Source organism: Corylus avellana, chromosome ca7 (genome assembly GCF_901000735.1).
Source record: "Corylus avellana chromosome ca7, CavTom2PMs-1.0".
NCBI lineage: Eukaryota > Viridiplantae > Streptophyta > Magnoliopsida > Fagales > Betulaceae > Corylus > Corylus avellana.
The window spans coordinates 23,628,899-23,654,000 of NC_081547.1; the positions used below are offsets into that span (position 1 = coordinate 23,628,899).

The window sequence follows — 25,102 nt, forward strand, 5'->3', positions numbered from 1 at the left end:
ATGAAGGTGGTCGAAATCCTAAAGTAGCTAATGAGGGTGGTCGGCTACCCTTAAATCAACCAATTAGGATGGTTGACAACCCATCAGCTTCATCAATTGTTTTTTTTTTTTGGCGGCCACCCCCATCGACTCCCTTTAGGGTGGCTAATTATCTCAAAAATCGTTCAAATCACCTCCATCAATTGTTTTCAGGATAATTACACACTTATGTTTGGATTCTTTGAGGGTGACTAACCACCTCAAGATTGTTTTTAGGTGGCAACTGTTAAACATGAGTAATGCTACAAACACTCACATTTTTCCACATCTATATATGGGTTTTAAAACTATTATTAGATTTTGGATACATTTTTATTGAATTTTAATCTAATAGTGATTTTAAAATGTAGCCTATAAGTATAAAGAAATAGATGTGAAAAAATAAGTACGTAGGGTGAAAAGACAATTATGGTTAACGGTTATTTGTTGAGTTTGATCAATTCCACTTTGTCTCAAAAGTGTTCTTGCTTATCAACTCGCTGTCATGGCTGCTCAAACATATTACCACACTGAAGTTGAAGAACCCTGGAGCAAGAAACCATATTAGGGAAAAACCTTCAAACCCAATAACCTTTTCAAGGAGATAAACAAATGTTTAATCGAAGACATTTTGTAAAAGGGTAATGGTAATTGAGAGATGCCTTTTGACTTTTGTTAACTTCGTAGAAGGAATCTTCCTGTAAAGAACAAAAAAAGAAATATAAAGAAGACGTAGGATTGCAGCTTTGGAGAGGAAGGGGCCAGAGAATAAAACAAAGGGAAAAAATGGAGGAGAGTGAGATCATGTGAGTCCCACCTTTTTTCAGACAATAAAGACGAACCCACGCTTGTCCGGGGGCTGACTCGTGAGAGTGAGAGTGATATTTCCCAGGCCGCTGCGATGACGATTTTTCATCATAAATAAACTATTAATTGCTTTGATTCCTAATTATATATTAATTCAACAATTTATCTCCCACCCTTTCCCTCATCTCCCACACACACACACACACTAACGTGAAAATATTCCCCGCGGGATTGTCTAATCATACGTACCAGTTACCACGTTGTATGTGTTTGGAAAACTGTCTCTTTGATTGATTTTTTTGTCTCTGTTTTGAAATGATAATAAAGAAACGTTGTATGTGTTTGGAAAACTGTCTCTTTGATTGATTTTTTTTTGGCTCTCGTTATAAGGGCAAAAGAGAAGGCTATACTTACCCTCTTCAAATTTCTACTAAAATTGCAAGGTTCTCTCCAAATTTTAAATAGTTGTAATTAATCCCTCAAACTTCTGGTAAAAAAAAAAAAAATAGGGGGAAATGAGATAAGCAAGCATGAGCAAATATCTGCTATTTGGTTTGACAAACGAAAATCCCTTGTGCAAACCAGAGGCCCAACACAACATACACGAACTACAAGGTAGAACAAGTAGAGGGAATTGCGTACAATTTTCAAATTTTTATTACGAATTCGGGTAAGCAAGGTAGAACATAAACAGGGCTGCAGGCTAGCTGAAAACAAGAGAATACCCAACATTTATGCCATCATTTTCGCACTGGAGCATAGAGAACAGGATTGGAGAAGATACAATTGCAACACAATAAGCCAACTCTATCCAGTCATTAATGCATACAAACAAGGGAAGAAAATGGGTTTTAGGCACCAACTCTACAGGAAGACTACAGTGGCTTGGCACCACCATTTTCTTGAACACTATTTACTGGAGTCGTAGAGCCACTCTTCTTGGAGTGGCCTCCTGTAATGGTTCTGCCCATGAACTTTCCTGCTTTGCTCAGTCCACTGCCAACAGCTCCAAGGCCACTGCCAACGATCCCAACTCCGGCCCCAACGCCAGTTCCCACAATCCCAACTCCAGCACCGAGACCAGTACCCACCATTCCAACACCAGACCCAACCAGTGATGCTGCTCCATCAAGTGCATCCATTGTACTCCCTATAACTCCCTCTTGTTTCAGTTTCTTTCTTTGTTCTAGGATCATCTTCTCTTGTTCCAGAGCAATCAACTGCTCTTCCTTGTTAAATTCATGATACAAGACCTGAAAGTCATACAGAACAATACCCTTAATAAATATAACTGAAACAAAATCAATCCCTCCTGCATAGCATACATATCAATGGCAATTGCCAACAATTAAATGAATAATATCATTGTATACCAGGCCTCCCCTAACATACAGAAGGGGACAAATATTAATAGAAATTTAACACAATATCTGTGTCACAAAGATAATAAAATAATAATTTCTAATTAGAAATGTCTACCTTAATAATAAGACTCCCCCTATCCTTCTTATCTTTAATTTTCAGCATGTCAAGTGATGGTAGCAGTCTCAAATTATACTCTTTTTCGGTTTCAGCTTCCAGCTGAATCAAAGGCAGCTTTACTATTCCCAATCTCTTGTCTTGCCCAATGTCCTTATCAAAAACCTGTTTAGAAGAGTTTATGAACATTACTTCTAGTAACAGATATAAGACTTACAGAGTAAAGGCAGAGAGCAATTTGGATCACATAACAGGAGAAAAGCTCTCGTTTGAATAAAAAAATAAAATAAAATAAAAAATAATAAAAAAAGAAGATAAAAGGGGGCAGGAACACATTCGCAACTAAGCTAGACATGGAGATAAATGACTCGACCATCTTCTCTTGATAAGTTAAAAATGACTTGACCATCACATGAAAATGACTAAAAGTTTCATATATTTGGATCTGTGACAATTCAGCTTAGGCACATCTAAAACTGTACATATACATGGTAAGGGATAAACCATGTCTACCTCTAAATATACTGTGACTCTGCATGCATTTGTGTGTGCAATTGCGCAAAAACAGTACTTCCATCAGATATGACCAGAACATACATCCAGAGCTCAAAGATTCTACTTTATAGTGCATTCAATTTGCATGTTTTTTACATCTCTCCTAACATTTCTTAAAACTTTATTTAACCATCTCATGCTTTCCTGGTCATTATAAGATATCCACAATCTGTTCAGAAGCTCAATTCAAATTTTCAACCTACCCTTGTTCTGTTTATTTCTGCTACAGTTTCCACCATCATTCCTACTATGCATCAGCTGCCAAACACTGTGTTTTTTTTGGTGTGTGTTGCGCGGGGGGGTTTGGATAAACTTCAATGCTATAGATATATATCCTCTATGGATTAAATCCCATATCTCTACATCTAAAAAGAAGAAAAATATTATTAGCCTACAGGACAAGTTTGGAATAAACCATACTGAATTATATGATTTAAACCATACTGAATTATATGATTTACAGCTTCATTTGAAACTTTGTAATTTACATGTTTCTCATTACAAAATATTACTACTTTTTCTAACAATATTTACATGGTTAAAATCTTAAAAAATGTAAATAAGTAAACACTGGCCTTAATTTTAATCTGTGGATATCTTTTATTTTCTTCTATAAAGATTATACATATCATTGTTTGGCATATATTTTGAAGGCTACGACTTAATTTGCTTGGTTATTGTTTGTAAATATCCTTACATCAAATAAGGGCAAAATAAAAATATTTATGTTATCTTCTGAAGAGAATGGGAGAAGGTATTATTTTCCTAGAGGTGACTTGTGAATATCACTCAATTAACAAGGGGAACATAAAATTTCGGAAAATTTGTACTCTTTCCGGACTTTCCCACAACTTAATTTGGGATAAAATCAAACACTAAATAAACTAACACTTAAGGCACTACAAATATGAATCCTACGATCCCAGAAACTGTAGATTCTTGCAGAAGCAATGTATTCAGAGAATCAGAGATCTGGCAGAAGAGCATAGCAGAAGTGAAAAAAAGGGTGTTAGTGGATTAAAACCTCGAGTACAAGAGACTGTGTCTCCTTGTCTTCTGCAATCATCTCGAATTTTTGATCCCAAACAGGATTGAGATTGTTTTCAACAACCTTTGTTTTGACCTTGAATAGTGGCCGAATATACACAACAACATAAGGATCAGATTTTCCAATCATTTCCATGTTCTTCAAATCAATTGCTTTCACGACCGTCAAGGTAAGCTGTCCCTGAGGTTTAAGTTCTAATTCACTACATAAGAAACAAAGGAAAACGTCACACAGCTTGAAAAAAGAGATACTTGACATTCTTGTGATGAACTGAACATCTGAGGAACAATTTAAACCTGACTGTTCAAGCATATGCAAGTGAAAAGGAGAAAGATATATATCTACAGAAGATCTCAAAATAGACTTATAAGGGCAGGAACTAAAAGAGAGGAAGAAAAAAAAAATTCATAACTGCATAAGGTACCCTAAGAGTCTCAGGGTGGGCTTGGGACTTATGCTTACTAGTCTCATCCTCCGATCCTTTCCTCAAATTATCTTAGAAAAAAAAAAACAAAGACCACAAAAATGGAGACTCATAATTACCTTGTATCAACAGGTATACCACCAATTGGAACAACAATCCTATGGGGCCACTGGAGCATATCTGTGACAATTGAATTCACGGTATCCTGCCAAAGATAAGTGTAAACAGCATAATGAGTTTAGCAACAAAACAAAATCAATCGAGAGAAATGAAATATAATTTGAGAAATGTTAGAGCATCTACTCTTGCCTTCTCCCATCATTCTCCTTACCTTTTTTAAAAAAACAAAAATCAACCATTAGATTTGTAGGACCCACGTGAAAATAGATCCAAACGGTTGATTTGAAAAAAGGGAGGATGGAGAAGGATGGGAGAAAGGACAAGAGTAGATGCTCTAGCATTTTTCATATAATTTGGATACAAGAAGAAAACTTACATCAATCATATCGGAAAGTCCAGGGATGGCCGTTAAGCTTCCACCAACAGCCTTCAGAGTATAATCGATTCTAGGCTTTGGCTGATTAAATGTAAATGAGAATATTAGTGAATTCCAAAATATGTGTAACTGATTAAAATAGTGGTAACCATGCTTACCATGTCACCATGTGTCAATCTAACTATCTCACTATGATGTCAGCTCACTCAAAATCCCCAACCATATGATTAGCAACTTGATGCTTAATCACTCAAGGAAAAAAGGTGTGGAAGAAAAAAAACTTGATGCTAAGTTATGCACTTTAAAAAGTTTTCTTAACTCTGTCTCCATGGCATACTTAGAAAGGTTGAATGAAAACAATCACATAAAACTGTGTCCTATTTTTCCATTACTACTTTGAGAAGAACACCTCACAGTTATCAACCCTCACATCAATGAGTGCAGTTAATCTATAAACCCAATATCAATGGGTGTATTGTGTTGACAAAAGAATGGTCAAAAACTAGAACTGCAGTTCAAAGTTACTCACCCAAAAAACCACAAAATGGTACACCGACAAAAAAATCAGCAAATTAACCCAATCAATAGTTATGCTTAAATGCCTTCACTTGGATTGGCTAGGTTGTAAAAAATTTGATATTTTAACCCAAAAAAAAAAAAAACCGTTGCAAGACTAGTTGATCTTAAAACAGGTTAAGAGATCACAAAGTTTTTCTAAGTCTAACGGGACACTTGATTATTTGTCCAGAATGAATACTAGTGATCACCCTCATAAACAATGTCTCAAATAAGGCAACTCGCTACAGACTGAAAATGAGTTCATAACTTCATGTCCATAAAGCATGCACTTATTGTTGGGGCTGACTTGAAGTTCAAAAAAATTGCTTTGCCATAATTGTGGGAAAAGAAAAGAAACCAGTGATATTGCATACATATACATTGATAAATATATGTATGTCTTCAAAGCATCATCATAATAAGAAGCAAGTGGTACAAAATTGCCACAAAAAAAAAATAGTAACCGCTATCTCTATTTCCAATTTCTATTATCAAACTTAAGTCACTCTTACATAATAAAGCTATTTATATTGTCCCTTGGTAACATCATAATATGTATACTACAGAAACATTTATTATTTTTAATATGAATGTTATCTGCATTCTACAAAATACATTAGCAATAGTTCTTGTCAGATAAGATAAACGTATTGGTACCCATATCATGTTCAACACTGGTATCATTTGACCAACATATTACGCACTAACCAGATTTTGGTGTAAAGCACTTATGAACAATTTAACAAAAACTTATATATTTGCAAGCAGATCAAAAACTTCACTAAGTACCTCGGAAAGCAGGGCAACAACAACAGCAGAAATACAAGGTATCTCTTCAGCGAGTTGGAAGATAACCCGAACAACAGTGAAAACTTGAAGATCCTTCAACTGTGGCAGATGGTATCATAATAGTACTTAGTTCAATAGTCTTGCACCATAACTTGATTTACTAGGAAGAGAAATTAACATAAAACAATATTCAATATAGATGATATCGTTCCAAGTTGTTGATGCATCAACCTGAATAGGTATTGAAGCAACAAGTGCAGCTTCAACAGCTAAAATGATGCTTGGATCACCACCCCACCGCAAATCAATATCCATTGTGATTTGACCTTTCTTAAGACTTTGAACACGAATGCCTGCATCAAGTTAAGTATTTATGCAGGCACACCATGCGTAAACAAAATGTATAAATATTGACAAAAAAAAAACAGTGAGCGAAGGAATGACTTTTCATGGTGATATGGACAATAATAAAAGTATTAAAATTACATCACATAATTAAGAGAGAACAAGAAATATATAGGAAACATGGAGCAACTTGATAACAAATTGATTGGTTTTGCCCCCTGCACTACCACTCATAATAGATAACCCCCTTCAACTACCAATCGTTGGCAAAAAAATACTTCTATTAGCCAAGCGCATTAAATTTGACTAAAAATGAGCACATGAGACTTGAATAACGAAAGTGAACTTCAAGTAAAAAAATACAAAAATAAATAAAAAATAAAAAATAAAAATAAATAAAAAACTAACAACAAAAAAAAAAAAAAAAAAAAAGGAGAAGAAGAGGGAAGAGATTCAGAGTGGTTAACGACCCACCCCCAACCATTACATTTTGCCCCCTGAACACCACTCACAATGAATAGTCCCCTTCAACTACCAATCCTTGGTAAAAAAACACTTCTATTAGCTGAGTGCGTTAAATTTGGCTGAAAAATGAGCACGTGAGACACGCATGTGCTCATTTTACCTGAAATAAGGTAAGTGATTCTCAAGTAAAAAAATATAAAAAAAACTTACAAACTAACAAAAAAACACTTTAAACTACAAAAGAAACAGAGATTTAGGATCGTTGAATGACCCTCACAAAGGGTGGATCGGCCACCTCAAATGTCTCAGCCACCCCAAATCACATGGGGGATCAGCCAATCCATCCCCAAGCACTTTTTGGGGGTAGCCAAGGGAGATTCAGCCACTCCTTAGGGGTGGCTAATCACTTTTGATTTGCTTTGTTTGTTTGTTACTATTGAAGGTATTTAAGTAAATTTGTAACACAGGGTATTTTTGTAATTTCACAAAAGGGGCTTTTACTCGTCAGAAGTGGCAACAATTCAGGAGCGCAAATGTCACTTCCTGCCGCCGGGGGGGGGTGGGGTGGTGTTAAGTGCAATTTCCCCTAATTTATTTTTTCTCCACCATATAGTTTAAGCGTAGATAAGAATGTGTAATGGACAACAAGAGAGGTGGCCAGCAAAAGACCAACAAAAAGAGGATTTTCTACATTTGAGTTAGTGAAATGACAAATACCTACCTTAAAGATTGATTAGCTAATAAGAAGAAATTTTCATTCAACTGAATGTTGGGGCAAGCAAACATGCTACTTATAACAACATTGTAAAACTTAAAAAGACTGGTGTGACCTACTTCCATACAAATTCTAAAAACTTCTTGCGTGGATTATACTGTTAAGGAAATGCCGTAAAGATCAATTAGAAATGTCTATCTCCATGCCATAAAATTATTGTCAGTCGATCCAATATTGACACAAACACACACATATATATATACACACTAGTGAGAGAGAGAGAGAGATTCAAAGATTAATCAATGATTCACACCTTCAATTTTGGGTGCCACGTTACCAAGAGACAATTTGCTGAACTTCAATGAAGTAATTCCAGCTGGTCGGTATTCTTCCAGAAGTGGTTCAACAGATTCTTTAATCACCATTTCTGCTGCCTGACAATAACAAATCCAACAACGTTGAGTTAAATATTTCAGAAATAAACTGGGTATACAAATCCAGGAAAATTGCTCAATTTTCTTCTTTCTGTATTCCTTCCCGGTTGTATTCATCTCTTTGACAAACACTCACACATGCATATACAATGCCTAAATAATTAGGATAACCGAACTTGGTTCTAGGGTCTATAACTGATATTTTCTCATATGTGTGCAGTAATAAATGGAAATAGCCTTGCAAATGAATAAACGAGTACAATGGACATGTACATACTACAATCTGGGTCTATAACTGATATTTTCTCATGTGTGTGCAGGTAATACATGCAAATAGCCTTACACATGAATAGAAAAGTACAATGGAAAATTACATACTACAATCGCTTTAAAGAAAAAGTCCTTCAAATTCAATAAGCGATCACAGAAAATCTATCTTGCATAGTGAGATCACATAAAAAAAATTGCACAAGGCTCACATAAGTTCTATTTTCTTTTATCTTACATCACCCCCTAAAGAGTTTTCTAGTTACAAAAATTATTTCGTCTATTGATGGTCCAGCGGCTCCAAATGAAACACCATGAGGTGACCATTTAGTAATAACTTCAACTTTTGTCTACAAGATTTGTATTTCCCTTTCACTTTTACATCTAGAAAAAAAAATAGACTTGGACTTTTAAAATTTGCTCTTCTACGAGCATATTCAAATTTTGTGAATGTCATAAAAAAGGTTTCTCAAAAATATTTCTATAAGGTCCCATTTAATCCAAAGGATATGCTACACCACCAAGCTTAAACAAAATTCAAGACTTATCATAACCAGCATGAGAAAATTTCATCATGTATCATAATCCACTTTGGCAAAATTCTGGTATTTGTCATATACAATTTGGTATACAACAATTTGCATTGTATCTGACAAGGAAAGCAAGTGAAAAAAATGCTTACATCTGCAACATATGGCCACAATTTGCTTAGTTGTTTGTTCAGCCATTTCACCTGAAAATGTCAACCAAAGTATACCATAAAGTAAACCAATACCATAAAATACATGCTTAACATCAAACCACGCTTTTATGGAACATTGCCTAGCAAGGTTAGTTTCAAACCTCACAGCTGCAATATCAGATGTAGAAGAGCTTAACTCAGCTGCTACAGGTTTGGTAAAGCGAAAGACAAAAGCTTGTTCAATGATCAAAGGAACCTCTGAGTCATGCTCCATTTTTTATAGTATAAGGATTTAAGTTGAGTTTTCAAAAAACATAAAATTGTAGAACTGATCATGTTTCTGAAATCCTAAATGCTTAAAAACACATGCCAATAAAAAGAAAAATCAAACGATTTCTTGTACCCTTTCTGTTCAACCAAAAAAAAAAAAATTCATAATTTATAAAACTGAAGCAACTTCTGCGCATAAAAGTCAGGAAAATTTGTTTAAAACCTTATCACATAATCAATTAATATAATGATAGGGACCAAAAAAAAAATTGAAAAAGGAACCAACCTGTTCAAAGACAGGGAAAGATATCCATTCCGGAAAATTATCACCACAGATCTTCCTCAAATCATCTCGATTAAGGGATCCAAGGAGTTTTATGTCAACAGCCTACAAAAGAAACGAATCATACTGAATGTTACTAAACCAAGTAAAAGCGATCCATCCAAGAGGTTAAAGCCAATCTATGAAATTTCAGCAAAGGTAAAGCTGCTGAAAAGAAACCCACTAGTATCAGCAAGCAAGAAGGACCCCAGATGAGGAGAAGGGTCCAAGTAGTTAATTAACTGGCTCTCAGAACCAAGCCTTTTTGGGGCTACGGTCAACATGAAGTCAACAAAAAGAATTGCCCTCTTGTGCGTATTTCTATGCAAGTACACCCAAAAAGCTATGGTGGACAAAAGTATCACGGATTCCCATATTTCGTTCTAATTTAAGCATCACAAAATGATCATTTCAAGCTAAATTTTGCAATGTAAGCCACAAATCGCTAACCCATCAGTCACTACAATCTCCCAAAACTAAAATTAAGGAAAAGAAAACCGAAATCAACAATTCAAGACAATGAATGGAATTTGCCAGCAATTTCGAACAAAATCAAGCTTAGGATACTCCGAATTCTGGTAATTGGCATACCTTAGCAACTCGCTTGGTGCTTCGGTACCGCATCATGTGCTTCCATCCGGCCATCAATGCAATCCCGAACACCATCCCCATGAAAACCCCCGAAATCAGCCCCATTTCGCTTTTCCAGACTCCAACAAACAAACAATTCCCCTATAAACAATTAAATCACCAACAATTTCAAAACCCCCAAAGAAAAAAAAAAACACACACACACACACACACACAAATCACTAACCTCCAACACACACACACACACAGGCTTACAGAGTAATCGACGAAAGTAAGCTAGTGTATAGAGAGACAGACAGAGATAAATGAAACCCCTGTATTAATTGTGATACAGGTTTGACTCTCTCGCTCTAGAGCTAATCGCTTGTCTCTGTGAGTTGTCTCTCTCTCTCTCTCTCTCTCTCTGTGTTTAAAGTGTCGGTTTCTTTTTTTGTTTCTGGCTCTAAAATCGCATAGTCTTGAGATAAACGAAACGAAACGAAACGACCGGTAGGCCACGGCAAGACAGAGACCTTTTGGATTAAAAACTGATGAATCTGCCAGTTGCCGCTTTCCGTGTGTTGGAAAAATATCTAATGGGAAAAAATAAATAAATACATAAGAAGCTACCATTTTTGCCTTGTCCCTTTCCTTCTCTAACCCATGAAACTTTTCTTTTCTTTTTTTTTTTACAAGTAAATTAAATACGGCCATTGTAGTTAATTTTATTTATTTACTTATTTAATTTGCACAGGATACTTAACTGCTATTAATTCCAACCATAACGCTCTCACTGTAAAAAAATAAATTACATGTGTAACGCCATCTTATCTAAACCATAAGCTGTAGTGATTTCTAATACATCTCCAATTAATTAATTTTTTTTTTAGTAACTCTAACACATCTACAACACCAAAGCTCATCAAGATTTTTGGTATCCATTTGATTTAGCGTTTCTAAAGTGTCTGGTTTGATAAAATCGTGGTTAATTTTGCTTAAAAATAAGTGATTAACTTCCATTTTTATTTATATGCTCAACAAAAGCAACTTGCTTCAACTCAAGGCAATTCCAGCAGTAGATTCCACGGAAGCCAATTCCAACGGTATCAAATTTCCAAAAAAGACAACAGGATATCTGTGAATGTCATGTGTTTGGTCAACTGATTAACGAGAGACCAGAAAGACAAGTCTAATCAACCCTGCCCAGTATAATCCAAGAACAAAGGAATGTAATGTTCACCTTACGCCCATACCCAAACACATCCCAAAACTAACCCACCGCCACGTGTAATGAAATTACCAAAGTAACATTTAACAACAAGAAAAATTCCACCATTATTATCCCCAATGGCCCCAACTAGACTATTAGAATGGAAAACGGCAATAGGTGAAGAAGAACGGAGAAGACGCCGCGCATGCTAGCGGCGGCCCTGAAGCCACCGTTCCCCTGCGACGGAGTGACGGAGGTAGGCGGAGACTGAGCGGAGCCGGGTCCAGGAGGCTCGATGTAGGGCGGCGGAGGCGGCTGGTTGAGGCTGGGCGGTAAGCCGAGGCCATGGTTAACTTGGATCTCGAAGGCCATGCCACGCTGGCACTGGACACTGTCGTCGGCATCGGAGAAGTAGTAGTTGATGCCCTCGATGGTCAACGGAACCGCTATGGTCAACGCCATCCCGAACTGCTGGTCGCCCCCGTTGTACTGGGACGTGTCGTTGTCCTGAGCGTCGTCAAAGGAGCAGCTCGAGTAGGTGGTGTCGTTGTAGGTCTGGATCACCGTCGAGTTCGAATTCGTATTGAAAACTACACAAAATTTAAAAAAAAAAAACAAAAACAAAAACAAAAAAAGAAATCAAGAAATTTATTAATTGTTTTTGAAAACGTATATTGGTTAGGAAAGAAAAGAATCTATGTTGGAGCTGGTGTGGGGATAGTAATTGTTTCTGATGTTGTTGTTTGGGTGCTCAGAAAGTGAAACGAAAGAAACCTCATTTGGTCATTCCGCAAAATTTAGATTTTTCAAGAAAATGAGAAGTGATCCGACATTTGGTTCCTCATGATTCGAACGAATTGATCTGATCCAACTATGCAAGTATTACTAAAATCGGGATTTGAAAAAAGATATCGTCTTCAATTGAATCATTGAATGAAAATGAAGTTTATGACTTATCATCAATTTCAACCTGATAAAAAAAAAAAAACTGAAAATATAAATCAAAAACTTAGGTCATCATCTCAATCGACCTCAGTTTTAGAGTGCTGAATCATTTTCCTACATTTTCTCATCAATCACAGACATACTTGATCTAAACTGGGTGCCTCATTCCCAAATCTAAAGAGAAAAAGAAAAAGAAAGCGTGTGAGCTGAAGTAGTGAGCTTACTGAGATAGTCTCCGAGATTGAAGGTCTGGTTAACGGCCCAGACGGAGTAATTGGTGGCGGAAGTGTTGGTGTTAGCATCGAATAGCCACCCGGCGGCGCCGCCCACTGTGTGGTTGGTGTAAGCGGTGGCAGGAGGAGCGGTTGACGCTGCAGCAGCGGCGGAGATCAGGAGCGCAATCATGGCCGTCAGATTCGCCATAGTCGCCATCGCCGTCGCCAATGCCGCTGGGTTGTGTTGGTGCCCGGTCCCCTCGATCTGATGACTTTTGGTTTGATTCCAAAGAGGGGGTTGTTAACTTAGTCTGGTTTTGTCTGGTTTTTAATTGGTTAGATATTCGTTCTAATATCTGCAAGGGAGAATCTTCATAGTATTATAGTCATTTTAGTTTTTAGTTTTCATTGATGTCGTGCGGAGTTGTTTCTACGGTCCAGTTGAACTTGAAGGAGTGTTTGCGATTTTTATCGTCTAAGTTCCTCGGCTTTCATTAGATAGGTGCTACTATGGTCACATTCAGGTAAAATAGTTACAATTGTTCTTCCAGACTACTCTTTTGCTCATGAAAAAAAAAATGAAGGTGATATATTAATTTATTAATAAATTTTTATTTGAATAATTTTGTTTTGAATTTATTTTTCAGCCAGCCATAACCAGCTGGTAGAGGGGTGGTGTGCTGTGTGGGCTCCAAAACGCGGCGCCATTGTTTTTTCTTCAGTTTCTTGAGAAATACAAAAACGTAGCCGTTTACCTTTGTAATTTGTTTGAGTTTCTGTGGGGGTTAAATCAAGCCGTCCTTCTGAATTATTTGGTAATAATTGAGGATTAAAAACAAAATATAGAACAAAGGCCCCATATAAAGAATATAAAAGAGGAAAAAAATATTAAAAAAAATCCTCCAAACTAACAATCGTTTTTTAAAGAGCTTCACAATGTTCAAAATGTGATAAAGTAGTTATCAAACTATTAAAGTGTGTCAAAAAAGGCCAATTTATTTTTTAATTCCTATAATACCCTTATTCTTTTAAAAACTAAAATACAAAATGTTATTAAAAAATTAAGTTTTTTTAGAAAAAAGAGAAATAGGAAAAAAAAAATGCATATCCATCGACTAAATTTTTTTTTTTTAATAAATAGTTTAGTTTATTTTTTATTTTTTATTTTAATTTTTAAAAGAATAAAGGTATTATAAGATTATTAAAACAAATGTAGCATTTTTGATACATTTTAGTAGTACTTTTTGAACATTATGTAATTCTATCGCAAACAACTGTTAGTTTGAATTGCCTTTTTATATTTTTTTCAATATAATATTATATTTTAAAAATCACCCTTTCAATTTCAAAGTAAAAGATTCAGTTTGGACAATCAAATATATTTATTTTAATGGAATCGGATTCGGTGCGAACAACATTAAATATGAATGTAAAATGAATGTCAAAATATCCAAAATGTGTGGCAAAATATCCAAAATGAATGTCAACTCGGATGAGAAAAGATTCAGTGCGAAGCGAGCAAAATTAGGCAAGTGAGCTCGGCTTGAATGGCCGGTGGAGAAGGTGAAGGGAGGAAATGTAATATATAAATTAGGGTTAATAAGTTTTTTAGTACCGAATTTGTAATTTTTTATTTTTTTTTTACCTAGGTTTTTAAAATAGTCAAAATTGGTACATGACCTATGGAAAATATCAACTTGATACCTCTTTTAGGTTCTGGTAGTCCAAATTAACGGAATGCCATGTATCATCATAAAGAAATGCCATGTGTCTTAAAAAATAATTAAAATAATTATTAAAAAAAAAAACTAAACCTAAAAAAAAAAATTGAAAAATTCATGGTTTTTTTTTTTTTTTAAGGTTTAGTTTCCTTATTATTATTATTTTAAAAATTATTTTTAATTTTTATGACACATGGCATTTTTATATGATGACACGTGTGACAGTGTATGACGGAACCTAACGAATGTGTCAAGTTGGTCTTTTCCCGTAGGTCATGTACCATTTGTGACTGTTTTGAAAACCTAAGTGAGAAAAAATAACTGCAAACCTAGATACTAAAAATGTTATTAACCCATATAATTATTGGAGGGGCATTAAAAAAAACTTCTTTCATAGTTGAAGGTAAGTACTCTTCTTGAGTGACATATTAGCTAGGTTACTAGTTTAAATCACTTCTTGGATGTAAGCTTGAAAACCATGTTTTATGAAACAGATGTTACTACTTTAAATCTCGTTCACCATTTTGTCATTGTGGGAACGTAGGACTGTTAAGTGAGCGAAGCGAATCGTAAGCAAGTTCTGGCTCGACTCATGCTCGACTTGAATATTAAATGAAGCGTTTCATGAACACAAATCTTGGTTCGAATATTAAATGAAGCAAGCTCGACTCGACTTGGTTAAACTCGTGAACAAGCTCGTATAAGGCTTGCCTCACTTATTAGGCTCGGCTCGTATATTTTTTTATTAAGTAACAAATAACAATATATAGTCAACATTACTTATTTACTCAATAATAACAAATATATTATATACATTTATTTTTTGTTTTTGTTTTCATTTTTTATTTTTTCTAATCAAATAAAGGAAATTGGGGAAGGGAAAATATACCTTTGTTTTTGTTATTTATGCGCATGTATGTATATATATTATATATATGTATATATTAATACAAACACACACACACACACACATATATATATATATATAGTAAATAATAAGAAATATATGATATTATCATTTAATCATTTTATCATATGATATAATCATATAGTACAACCGTACAAGTTATTGTGTCATTTAATACAAATATTATAATTAGATAGTTTATACTTTGGAAATTGGAATCGTATACGGTATATCACATAATCATTAAACATTATATAATCATATGGTATATATGCATAAGTTATTGTGTTATTTAATCAATACATTATAATTATATATTTTATTCTTATAAAACATATATGATATATCACATGATCTTAGATCTAAGATAATATTAATATTAATTATGAAATAATATGATCATAAAATTTAAGTATGAGTGTATGACCATTAGATCATTATGAATTTATTACTTAGAGTTTGAGTATTATTGTTAGATTAAATGATTAATAATTAAGTAACTAATGTGTTTCTTATAATTTATACATTATAATCACAATTTACGGCAAGTAAAAACTTAACAATTTAAATTTAAATCATATATCATGAATCGTGATAATGAGAACATATAATATAAGTATATAAGTTATAACAATTAACATTGACCTATTAAGCTATTACCCATATAAATTAGATAATGATACAATCGTATAACTATATAAGTATATAAATGTTTACATATAAGATACAATATATATTAATATTAACATTATATACTTGACTCGTGTTAAGCATTAACATTTTAACATATTAACAAAATAATAGTATATGTAATATGATAATAGTGATTAGTGTGTGTGAGTGTGTGACATAAAGCGTTTTATGTTGTGATTTAAAAAATACTTAATATACAATAAGGAAAAAAAAAACGCGATTGAAAAAAAATACAATTTTTAAAATCGTAATTATTGAAATTGAAATAACAAACTGACCCTAAATAATACTACATAACACAATTTTTATTCCTAATTCCTAAATTTTGAATTTTTTTATTGAATTTAATCATAGCTATCCAATTTAATTGAATTTAATCTTGGCGGTTGAATTTAATCTATGGTATATAAGTGTAAACCAATTTGAAAGAATTATATGGTGCTCCACATGACATAATAAGCTCATTAATCTGACGTCCTAAATTGAATAAGAAAGTCAAGATCCTAATAAACGATCTAGATCATCTACTCTGCTTGCATGGAACCGGTCTCACTATTAGACGCACACAGAAGATTAATTCCAGGTGAATATATTCCAGCCTTAATTCCATAATGCGTGCGCTTTGTCTGTTTCTCGCCGTCCAAAATGTTTTGATGATCTAATAGCCGTTGGATGATATTAATGGATGACAACTATCAAGCATTTACTAAGAAGTATGTATATGGTGTAACAGAGACACCGTAAGCTTGCCTTGTTTAATCTGATTTGACGAGTAATATTAAATGTTGAAAATGTATATATTATCAATGGATTATATTGAACAACCACACGAGATCTAACTAGAGACAACCACATGGGATAAGCTTTTGGTAAAACGAATCAAACCGTTAATATTTAAAATTTAATTATTTTTCCAAATCCAACGGTTGCAAATTAGAGAACCCTTAAATCTATCATCTCTGATCTCTCCGTTCTCTCGACTCTCCTTCGACTCTCCTCTCACAGTCTCCACCATCCTCCTCGCCTCCTATCTCTGTTGCCGCTCCCACCACTCCCCCAGTGCCCCCAACAGCAACCACCACCACCACCGCAGCAACTACACACCTTGACACCTGGCTGAAGCTGAACGGCTCGTGCCTGGTTTCCAGGAACTTGCCGCTGCCAACCTCGCTGTCCACGCCGGTCTCAGAGGTCGTTTCACTCTCGTAGTACGCCGCGGATCGGAGGCGGATGAGGTGATAAGATTTGTGGGTTTTTCTTTTCTTTTTGGGTTTTTTTTTTTATTCTCCGTTTCTTCTTGGGTGTTGGGTGGTTTGGGGTTTTGCCGTTTGATGTGTTTGTTTGGTTGCCCAGAAAAATGTGTAAATATTTTTGGATAGATAGCCATTGGGGTTTCTGTTTTTTACTGAATTATGGTTTGTGTTTGATGAAATTAGAGCAGAAAAAGTATCTTCGTCTTATTAAACAGATGGGTGTTGGTCTTTCACATAATATTGAATTCTAGGATTGAATCATTTTTGCCAAAAGCATGTACATATACATCCCAAAATTAATCGAGCTTGAGCTCGAGCTCGAACAGGGTTCTAACCCTATCGAGCAGAGCTCGAGCAACATTTCTAGGTTCGTGTCGATGTCGAGCTCGAGCTTGGCTTCAAAGTAAACGAGCCGAGCCCGAACAAGTCAAGCTCGCCAAAGCTCGGCTCGTTTACACCCCGTTCGCAGCGAACGTATATAAAATTTTTTTTATCAAATGCTGAACCATAAGGATCAATTTACTTATTATTATTATTTTTTCTAAAAATTTTATAAATTGTCATTTTAATATGTGCTGTTTTGCGCTTTGAGACATTATACAATTTACATTGTCAAGTTGGTACGACCTATAAATCAGTTGGATCGGAATGACCTGCATAGCGGCTGGCTTGAACGAATTTGTTGATGCGAATAGAATCGTGTAAACGACATTCCTGACTCAGGGTGCGTTTGGGAGTGCGTTTTTTAAAAAATAATCTGCGATTTTAAACCAAATCGCAACTTTAGGGTGTTTGGGATTGTGATTTTAAAAACGCAAATTTTAAAATCGCAAAAAAATCTACGATTTTCATAAGCTGATTAGAGGGTGCTTATTTGAAAAAGTGCGAATTTAAAACAAAATCACGATTTCTATTAAAAAGATATTTGGCGCAATAGTTACATTTTTTAGAACGGGAATGAAAAAAATACTAAGAATATCCACCTAAAATACATTAAAACCCTTTTTTTTTTCTTCATCCTCTTTGTCTTGTTCATCCTCATTGGTAATTTGGTCATGAAACCGTAATTATATGCTAATGTTATCTAAACACTCAATTAATAAAAAAAAGTAATTTTTAGTATGTTTTACTAAACGCCTGTACAATTTTAAAAACGCAATTTTTAAAATCGCACTTATTGAAATCGCACTCCCAAACTGCCCTCAAACAACGTGGTTCGAATTTTAACATTCCAGTGCACTGAGCGGTGAGCACACCCTAGATTCTGCTTTACTCCTCCGGAAGGTGTCGGGAGCGAGAGGAAATGGCGACGAGGCAAATGGAAGAAATACAGAAGAAACTGGCGACGCTGAATTACTCGAGAGCCAATGCTCCTGCGCAGTCTCTCCTCTTTGCTGGCATGGAGCGCTACGCCCTTCTCGAGTGGCTCTTCTTCCGGTCCCCACAATTTCCCTTTTTCTTTTAGATCTATCTTTTCCCGATTTGTTTTACTTCTTTCTTCCAAATCATCCAATTCAAAATGATCCCGATCCTTGGGTTTTTTAAGAGAGTTCGATTTAAATTGGTTTGTTGCAGACTATTGGGTGATAAATCACCATTCTCGCAACAAAGTCAGCAAGGGGATGCCATGGTTCGTGACGAAGAGACTTCTCGCATCCAATGTAAGCCTTCTCATTCATTATCGTTCCATTGATTTACATACTTTGGCAGACTGGTATGAACCAAAAGTTTTGTAATTAATAATTTTTCCAAGCAGCCTTGTATCGATCTGCCATCTTAGCTAAAGTTCTCTATATTCTGAAAGCATGTGGTGTTTCTCTTGCTGTTTAATACCTGGTCAAATTTCATATCATTCTACATAATTTGTGACATTTGTACCGACTTTGCGCCCCTTTAATTGTTTGGCTAGGACTATTTAAGCATATCTTATTTATTGCTATTATTGCTAATGCAAATTCCTTTTTTGCGTAGATTTGGCGGAGATTGCAAAGTTTCTGGGATTTACAACTAGTATAGATACAGAAGCCATCCAAGTTAGTTGTTCAGTTCCTCCTATACTTATCAATATATTGGTTAATATTGTTTCGCTAATGCTGTAGGCTTTTATCTATTTTACTCCATACGCGTTTTATCTGTGGAAATGAGTCTTGTCTTATTTTTGTTGAATGCTTATTTTTGGTATTATTATTATTATTTGTATCCAAAGGGATAGTTATTGTCAATTGTACTCTTGCAATTACAATATTCGTCGATATAGTTGTTGCTTTTCTAAGTACCTTTGTAAGAGTGTTGGCCTGTTAATTTAGGTACTTTTACTGCTATAAATGATGAATTGGCCCAGTTTATGATGGCTTGTCGGTCTTATATGGACATTGTCTTGACAAGGGATTGCAATAGGTTTTTCAAAAATTGAATGCCACAATGTGGATTGAAAATGGCTCAAGATTGTTCAAGGCCAGCCCAATTTTACTAGAGGAAGACAACCAAATTTGACTTACATTTCAGGGAAATCAAATTGAAATCAATATTATGGTTGGAGTTACCTAACTAGTTCACAAACTTTTGTATTTCTTTTTCGAAAAATGCTAGGGGTACTAAAAGATGTAACCTCCTTCATGGAAAGAATAAAGGTGGAACATGTATATCTTGGCATAACCGTGGGGAATTAAGTTTGTAATAGAAGTTAGAATAGATTATATTAGAGAAAAAAAAGATAGATAAAAGATGATTTGAAAGATTTGATGGACATGGCACATTTTGCATCTAGCCAAGCCTTCATGTTATGCTAGTTGGACATTGAAATGGCTTATGACCAGGTCAGTTTGGATTTTCTCGTATTTGTTGAGAAGATGTGGGTTTGGAGAAAGATGGTGCAAATGGATAGCATCTTGTATCTCCTCGGTGTGCATTTCTGTATTGGTGAATGGCACTCCTATGGGTTTCTTTAGTAGTTCCCCTGGCCTGAGACAGGAAGACCCATTGTTTCCATTTCTATTTGTTATTTGTTATGGAGGTGTTAAGTAAAATGATTTATTCTTTAGTAAATGTGGGTCTTTATTCAGGATTCATGGTTGGGCCTAGGAGTGGTGGTACTGTTAATATTTTTTAGATCTTTTTTCTGCTTGTAGCTAAATGTTTCTCTTTTATACTTCGTGTGTACTTGGGTTGCGCCTTTATGCTTTGCAACGAATTTATGACTACTATTAAAACAAAAAAAAAAATCAAAATCTGTGGATCATATGTTAATGGAACATCATGTACTCTGCATTATATTAGAATGCAGTAAGCCTCACGATCATGTGAATTTTCTCAACTTTTCTAATGCAATGTCCTACTATTTCAGGGACGAGGAAGCTATGAAGATCGCACTGAAATGCTTCGTCTTATTGTTGATCTTGTAGAGGCAAGCATCTATGCTGATAATCCAGAATGGAGGTAGTAGGATTCTTTTTTTTTGATAAGTAATGGAGGTAGTAGGATTCTAAGTTCTATATTTGGTTGACAACTTAGTTTTCATGTTTGATGAAGAGCAATCACGTGTTTGATTTATTAATCCCACCCTTGAATAATAAATGCATACTATTTGTTTTCTAATTTCTCAAGGTTTTTTGAAACTGAAATTTGGTTTGTGTCTATTTCGTGCAGCATCGATGAGCAGGTGAACAAGGATATACAACTTATAGATTCTATTGCAGAAAAACAAGCTCAAATATTCTCCGAGGAGTGCAAGTTGTTCCCTGCAGATGTTCAAATTCAATCAATATATCCACTGTAAGGATATTCTTTTCCCATTTGTGTTTCAAATTTTTCCCTAAAGACTACTTATGGAAGTATACAACATCTTAAGTGAACTTTAAGATTTTCTTTCCCTTTTTTAGATAACCTTGAAATCCCCAGATTCTCTCAGTTTTGGAACTGTCCTTTTGGTTTCTTATGTAGTGCTCCTGTACACATAGTCAGTATTATCTGTTATAAAGAAATATAATCAAATGATTTTGGAACAAATCGGAGTTGTTGTTAGGTATCATCAGAACTTGGGGAAGTAATGAAACTGTTTCATGCTTTAGATGGAATGTTTGTCTTGGCATATATAAAAGATTTGATCACGAATTCTATTCGCAAATATGTCAATGATAGTTACATTTGTTATTACAGATGTACCATTTGAAACTTGGAACATTGTAGAAATGGAATGGGCCAACATGAAAATGTTGATGGTATACTAGGGTTCTCTTGGGTTCACTTAGGAAATAGGTATACTAGGGTTCTCCTGGTTCATTTAGTAAATAACAAGTATAGAAAGAGTATATTTTGTTTGGTGGGGGTGGGGGAAGAGAGAGATTCTTTTGGGAATTACCACTACTATTTGTTATTGTTGTTGCTGCTACTGCTCTTGCTACTCCAACTGCAACCAGCATTTCCTTTTATTTTTTATTTTTTTAATAAGTATTTATTAGAAGTACCAAAATGTTTGCTTTTCTTGTTGTTTTATACTGCTCTTGCTACTCCAACTGCAACCAGCATTTCCTTTTATTTTTTATTTTTTTAATAAGTATTTATTAGAAGTACCAAAATGTTTGCTGTTCTTGTTGTTTTATACAATCTGTTATATTTATTATGTTGGCAACAAGAATCTTGCTCCACCATTTGAGGCTTTTAGCTGCTCCACAAAATGAATGATACTAGTAAAAAATGACAATTTCGATTCTTTATTTATTTAAATGAAGTGACATTTGTTTTACACACCATAGATAACTTAATTTGCAGTCAATTCTTTCTTCTTTGGAAAGTTTTTTAGTGGAAGTTTGTTTGCAGGCCAGATGTTTCTGAGCTGGAGTTGAAGCTTTCAGAGCAATCAAAGATACTATTGAATCTTCAACTGAAGGTTGACGATTTGGCATCAAAGGTTATCCCTGCTCCTTGCCCCTGACTAGTCTTTCACAATTACTTTTTGAGTTTCTTGTAACATGTTTCTACTAAGTGGCTTTATCAGCTTCACTGAGTTAAATATTTGATATCGTCATTTCTGTGTTAACCGTTTAGGACTGGTGGTTATACAACACGGTATAGAGTCTCTGTTTGTTAGGTCTTTGATTCAAGTCCTAGTGTAATCTTTTCTGCTTATTGGCCCACTTCTTGATAGCTTCTTTTAGTAGTGAAGGTTCTTTAACATTTCATGCATCTTCTTATATCACGGTTACTCAAAATAATTGCTAGTCAATTTTTTGTTCCTCAATAAATCAAGAACCTATCAAGTCGGCTCATTTGAAGGTGTCAATAATAACTGAGTTTAGTTTGTCAACTTCTTCTCCCACCTGTTATTGGCATGGGCATCCATTAGTTTTTAAGAGGTAAGGCTGTATTGCAGATCTTACATTTCTCAGATTCCTATTTTAGCAAAGAACATCTATGAAATGTTTCCATCATTTTCTTGTTTAGATGAAAGTAGACGTAATTTATTCCTTCCATATTTTCTTTTTGTTCTTGGCACAAATTAGTCATATTAAAAATGTAAAGTTGTAGAGAATTCCCCTTCAAAGTAGCATATAAACTTCTAGAGCTCACTGTGATGCAATTGAAGTATTTGTTTCAAGGTTGCTGCTGTCTCAGGATGAAAGGAGCATCTCTTTGTCTCATTTCTGTATTTTTTTTTTTGGCTGTCTGTCATGTCAGAACTTGGTTTGTATTTTGGTTATATTTTCCTTTCAGTCATTTCTCTTGTATGTTTTTGATGTACTAGAATTGTGTTCCTTTTTGTGCTTTTAGTAACTTTTACAAGAAAAAACTTTGAGTACTATTATCTGTAGTTATGAAATTTATGCTCAAAGTCTTGAGACTATTTTGTAAGGACAAAACAATTGTCTGTCCTTGGGCCTTTGCACAAGTCGGAGATGGATAGGGTTTGGTTGCAGTACATTATAGGTTTGGATCTTGACTTGAAGGAAATAAAAATTAAATAAATAAGCATGTCTGTTTTTCCCCCTTTATCCCTGTAAAGAATTATTTTCGCATTTGTTTTCAACTTATTTTTCTGATTTGATCTAGTCCGCTTTTTTCTGTGGGATGTACTTCCCAATTTTGAATTTACTGTTTTTTTTTTTTTTTTCCTCCTATGTACACTGGTAATTTGTCCATTATAGTAATGTATTTTTTATTTTCTTCCTTTTGTATCACTGCGGTCATTATTTTGCCTTTATGCATATAGCATGCTTACAACCCAAATGAGGAGTATGCAGAGGTGGAATCCCAATTGCGGGCACATTTGGAATCTTTTCTAGAAACTGCAAGATCATTTAATATGATTTACACCAAGGTCTGGCCTGCTCTTCCTTTTCTTTTAGAATGTTTGTTATCTCACTTTTCCTTTTACTTGTGCCAACTAATTGAAGAATCATGCTATATAATTGCTGAATGTTTTATATGCTTTCACCTGATGAATTGTAATGCTTTTTCATAAATTTCACGTTCACATATAAGGTTTGATTGGCCTAAGGAGTTTTACCATTTGTTGCAGCCTTATCCTTAGTTGAAAAGTTCTAAGATAGAATCTGTTGAATTTTTTTACAACCGCTGTGAAATTTTTTGACATTCATTTTTCATTCCCAGGAATCTTTCAGTAGAACTTTCTTGCTATGCTTGTAGCTCTACGCTCACATACTGTTCCACAGTTTATGAATTTCATTTTTTCTTTTCTTTGTAGGAAATTCGTCCCTGGACGCACATGATGGAGGTACCACAGCTCCATGGGTTTGGCCCAGCTGCCAATCGCTTATTGGAGGCATACAAGATGCTTTTGAAGGTATATTTCTTTGTAGATTATTGGCGTGTTTTATCTTTGATCTTATGCTTTTCCTTTTTATCTGGTTGTGATTGTGAACATCTCTCTATTAGGTTCCTTTTAGTTTTTATATTAGACTGACACAGGCCCAGTTAAGATACTGATAGCAATTTATTACTACTAACATAAGATGCTGTATATTGTATGAATATTTATATTATTTCAAAATTTACAAGGCATCTGATTGAGAAAAAGGGATAATTCTGTTTTTTCTTTTTTCTATTTTTCATGGAGTCATGGATACAAGTGCAAATTTTTGTCACAAAATTACATCTTAGATCCAAATTCTTTGAGATGCAGGTCTAATTACAACACATTCATAGATATGCAGTCTTGTGCTTTTTATGTCATGGACTGTTTTAAAGAGTTGTTTGTCCTTCTAAAGAAACTGATACGACCACTAATTTGGATGACCTTTCTGCATTGATCGTAGTTCCTAGGGAACTTGAGGAATCTTCGAGATTCCCATGCAGCTCTTGCTGTTGGATCGTGTGAAACTGTTGCGGGCGAGCCTTCTTCCGTCACGAGAATAATCTCCGAGTGTGAGTCGGCACTGACATTCTTAAACCGTGACCTCGGAATTCTCTCAGCTTCCATTGCTCGCGAGCAGGGTGAGGGGGTGAAATTACGATGAACAACAAGAGGCACGTTGAACAAAGCAATCTGCCATGCAGGATTAATGCTGTGAAAGATGGAGAAAATACACTAGAACACCCCATGTTTGCTGTTTGACAGCCGTATATATCTTTGAAATCAGGAAGGCTCACAGCTGTGAATCTTTTTGAAGTTTGGTTGTCTCACAACTCTCTCTCTTTGACAAAGGCTTGTCATGATATGTAGCTTTAGCTTTAGGTCCAATAACGATTAGATGAAGGTGACATACTAATTTTATTTGAACAATTTTGTTTTGAATTTATTATTCAGCCAGCCCCAGCCCTAACCAGCTGGTAGAGGGGTGGTGTGCTGTGTGGGCTCCAAAACGCGGTGCCATTGTTTTTTCTTCAGTTTCTTGAGAAATACAAAAACGTAGCCGTTTACATTTGTAATGTTTGAGCTTTTGTGGAGGCCAAAATCAA

General features: G+C 34.9%; 3 protein-coding genes across 4 annotated transcripts; 1 reads left to right on the top strand and 2 right to left on the bottom strand.

Moving 5' to 3' along the window:
- Positions 1-1,356: 1,356 nt before the first annotated feature.
- On the bottom strand, positions 1,357-10,737 carry LOC132187361 (calcium-dependent lipid-binding protein). 2 transcript variants are annotated; one of them, XM_059601651.1, is made up of 12 exons: positions 10,521-10,737; positions 10,266-10,406; positions 9,639-9,740; positions 9,083-9,133; positions 8,013-8,133; positions 6,406-6,527; positions 6,175-6,273; positions 4,828-4,908; positions 4,451-4,536; positions 3,884-4,109; positions 2,305-2,469; positions 1,357-2,078 (listed from the first exon to the last, which is right to left on the bottom strand). In XM_059601651.1, exons 2-12 carry the CDS (start codon positions 10,368-10,370, stop codon positions 1,701-1,703), a joined length of 1,536 nt encoding a protein of 511 aa, XP_059457634.1. In that variant the 5' UTR covers positions 10,371-10,406; positions 10,521-10,737; the 3' UTR covers positions 1,357-1,700. The 2 variants fall into 2 exon arrangements, with proteins under 2 accessions (XP_059457634.1, XP_059457635.1); XM_059601652.1 differs by having other exon boundaries at positions 10,492-10,737.
- A 587-nt stretch (positions 10,738-11,324) lies between these two features.
- Positions 11,325-12,973, bottom strand: LOC132187575 (early nodulin-like protein 18). The gene is made up of 2 exons (XM_059601924.1): positions 12,624-12,973; positions 11,325-12,044 (listed from the first exon to the last, which is right to left on the bottom strand). Exons 1-2 carry the CDS (start codon positions 12,829-12,831, stop codon positions 11,602-11,604), a joined length of 651 nt encoding a protein of 216 aa, XP_059457907.1. The 5' UTR covers positions 12,832-12,973; the 3' UTR covers positions 11,325-11,601.
- A 5,443-nt stretch (positions 12,974-18,416) lies between these two features.
- Positions 18,417-25,067, top strand: LOC132186922 (AUGMIN subunit 7-like). Its single transcript, XM_059601041.1, has 9 exons — positions 18,417-18,625; positions 18,764-18,849; positions 19,160-19,221; positions 20,532-20,623; positions 20,834-20,959; positions 22,004-22,094; positions 23,394-23,501; positions 23,889-23,987; positions 24,460-25,067. Exons 1-9 carry the CDS (start codon positions 18,492-18,494, stop codon positions 24,658-24,660), a joined length of 999 nt encoding a protein of 332 aa, XP_059457024.1. The 5' UTR covers positions 18,417-18,491; the 3' UTR covers positions 24,661-25,067.
- The last annotated feature ends 35 nt before the right edge of the window (positions 25,068-25,102 follow it).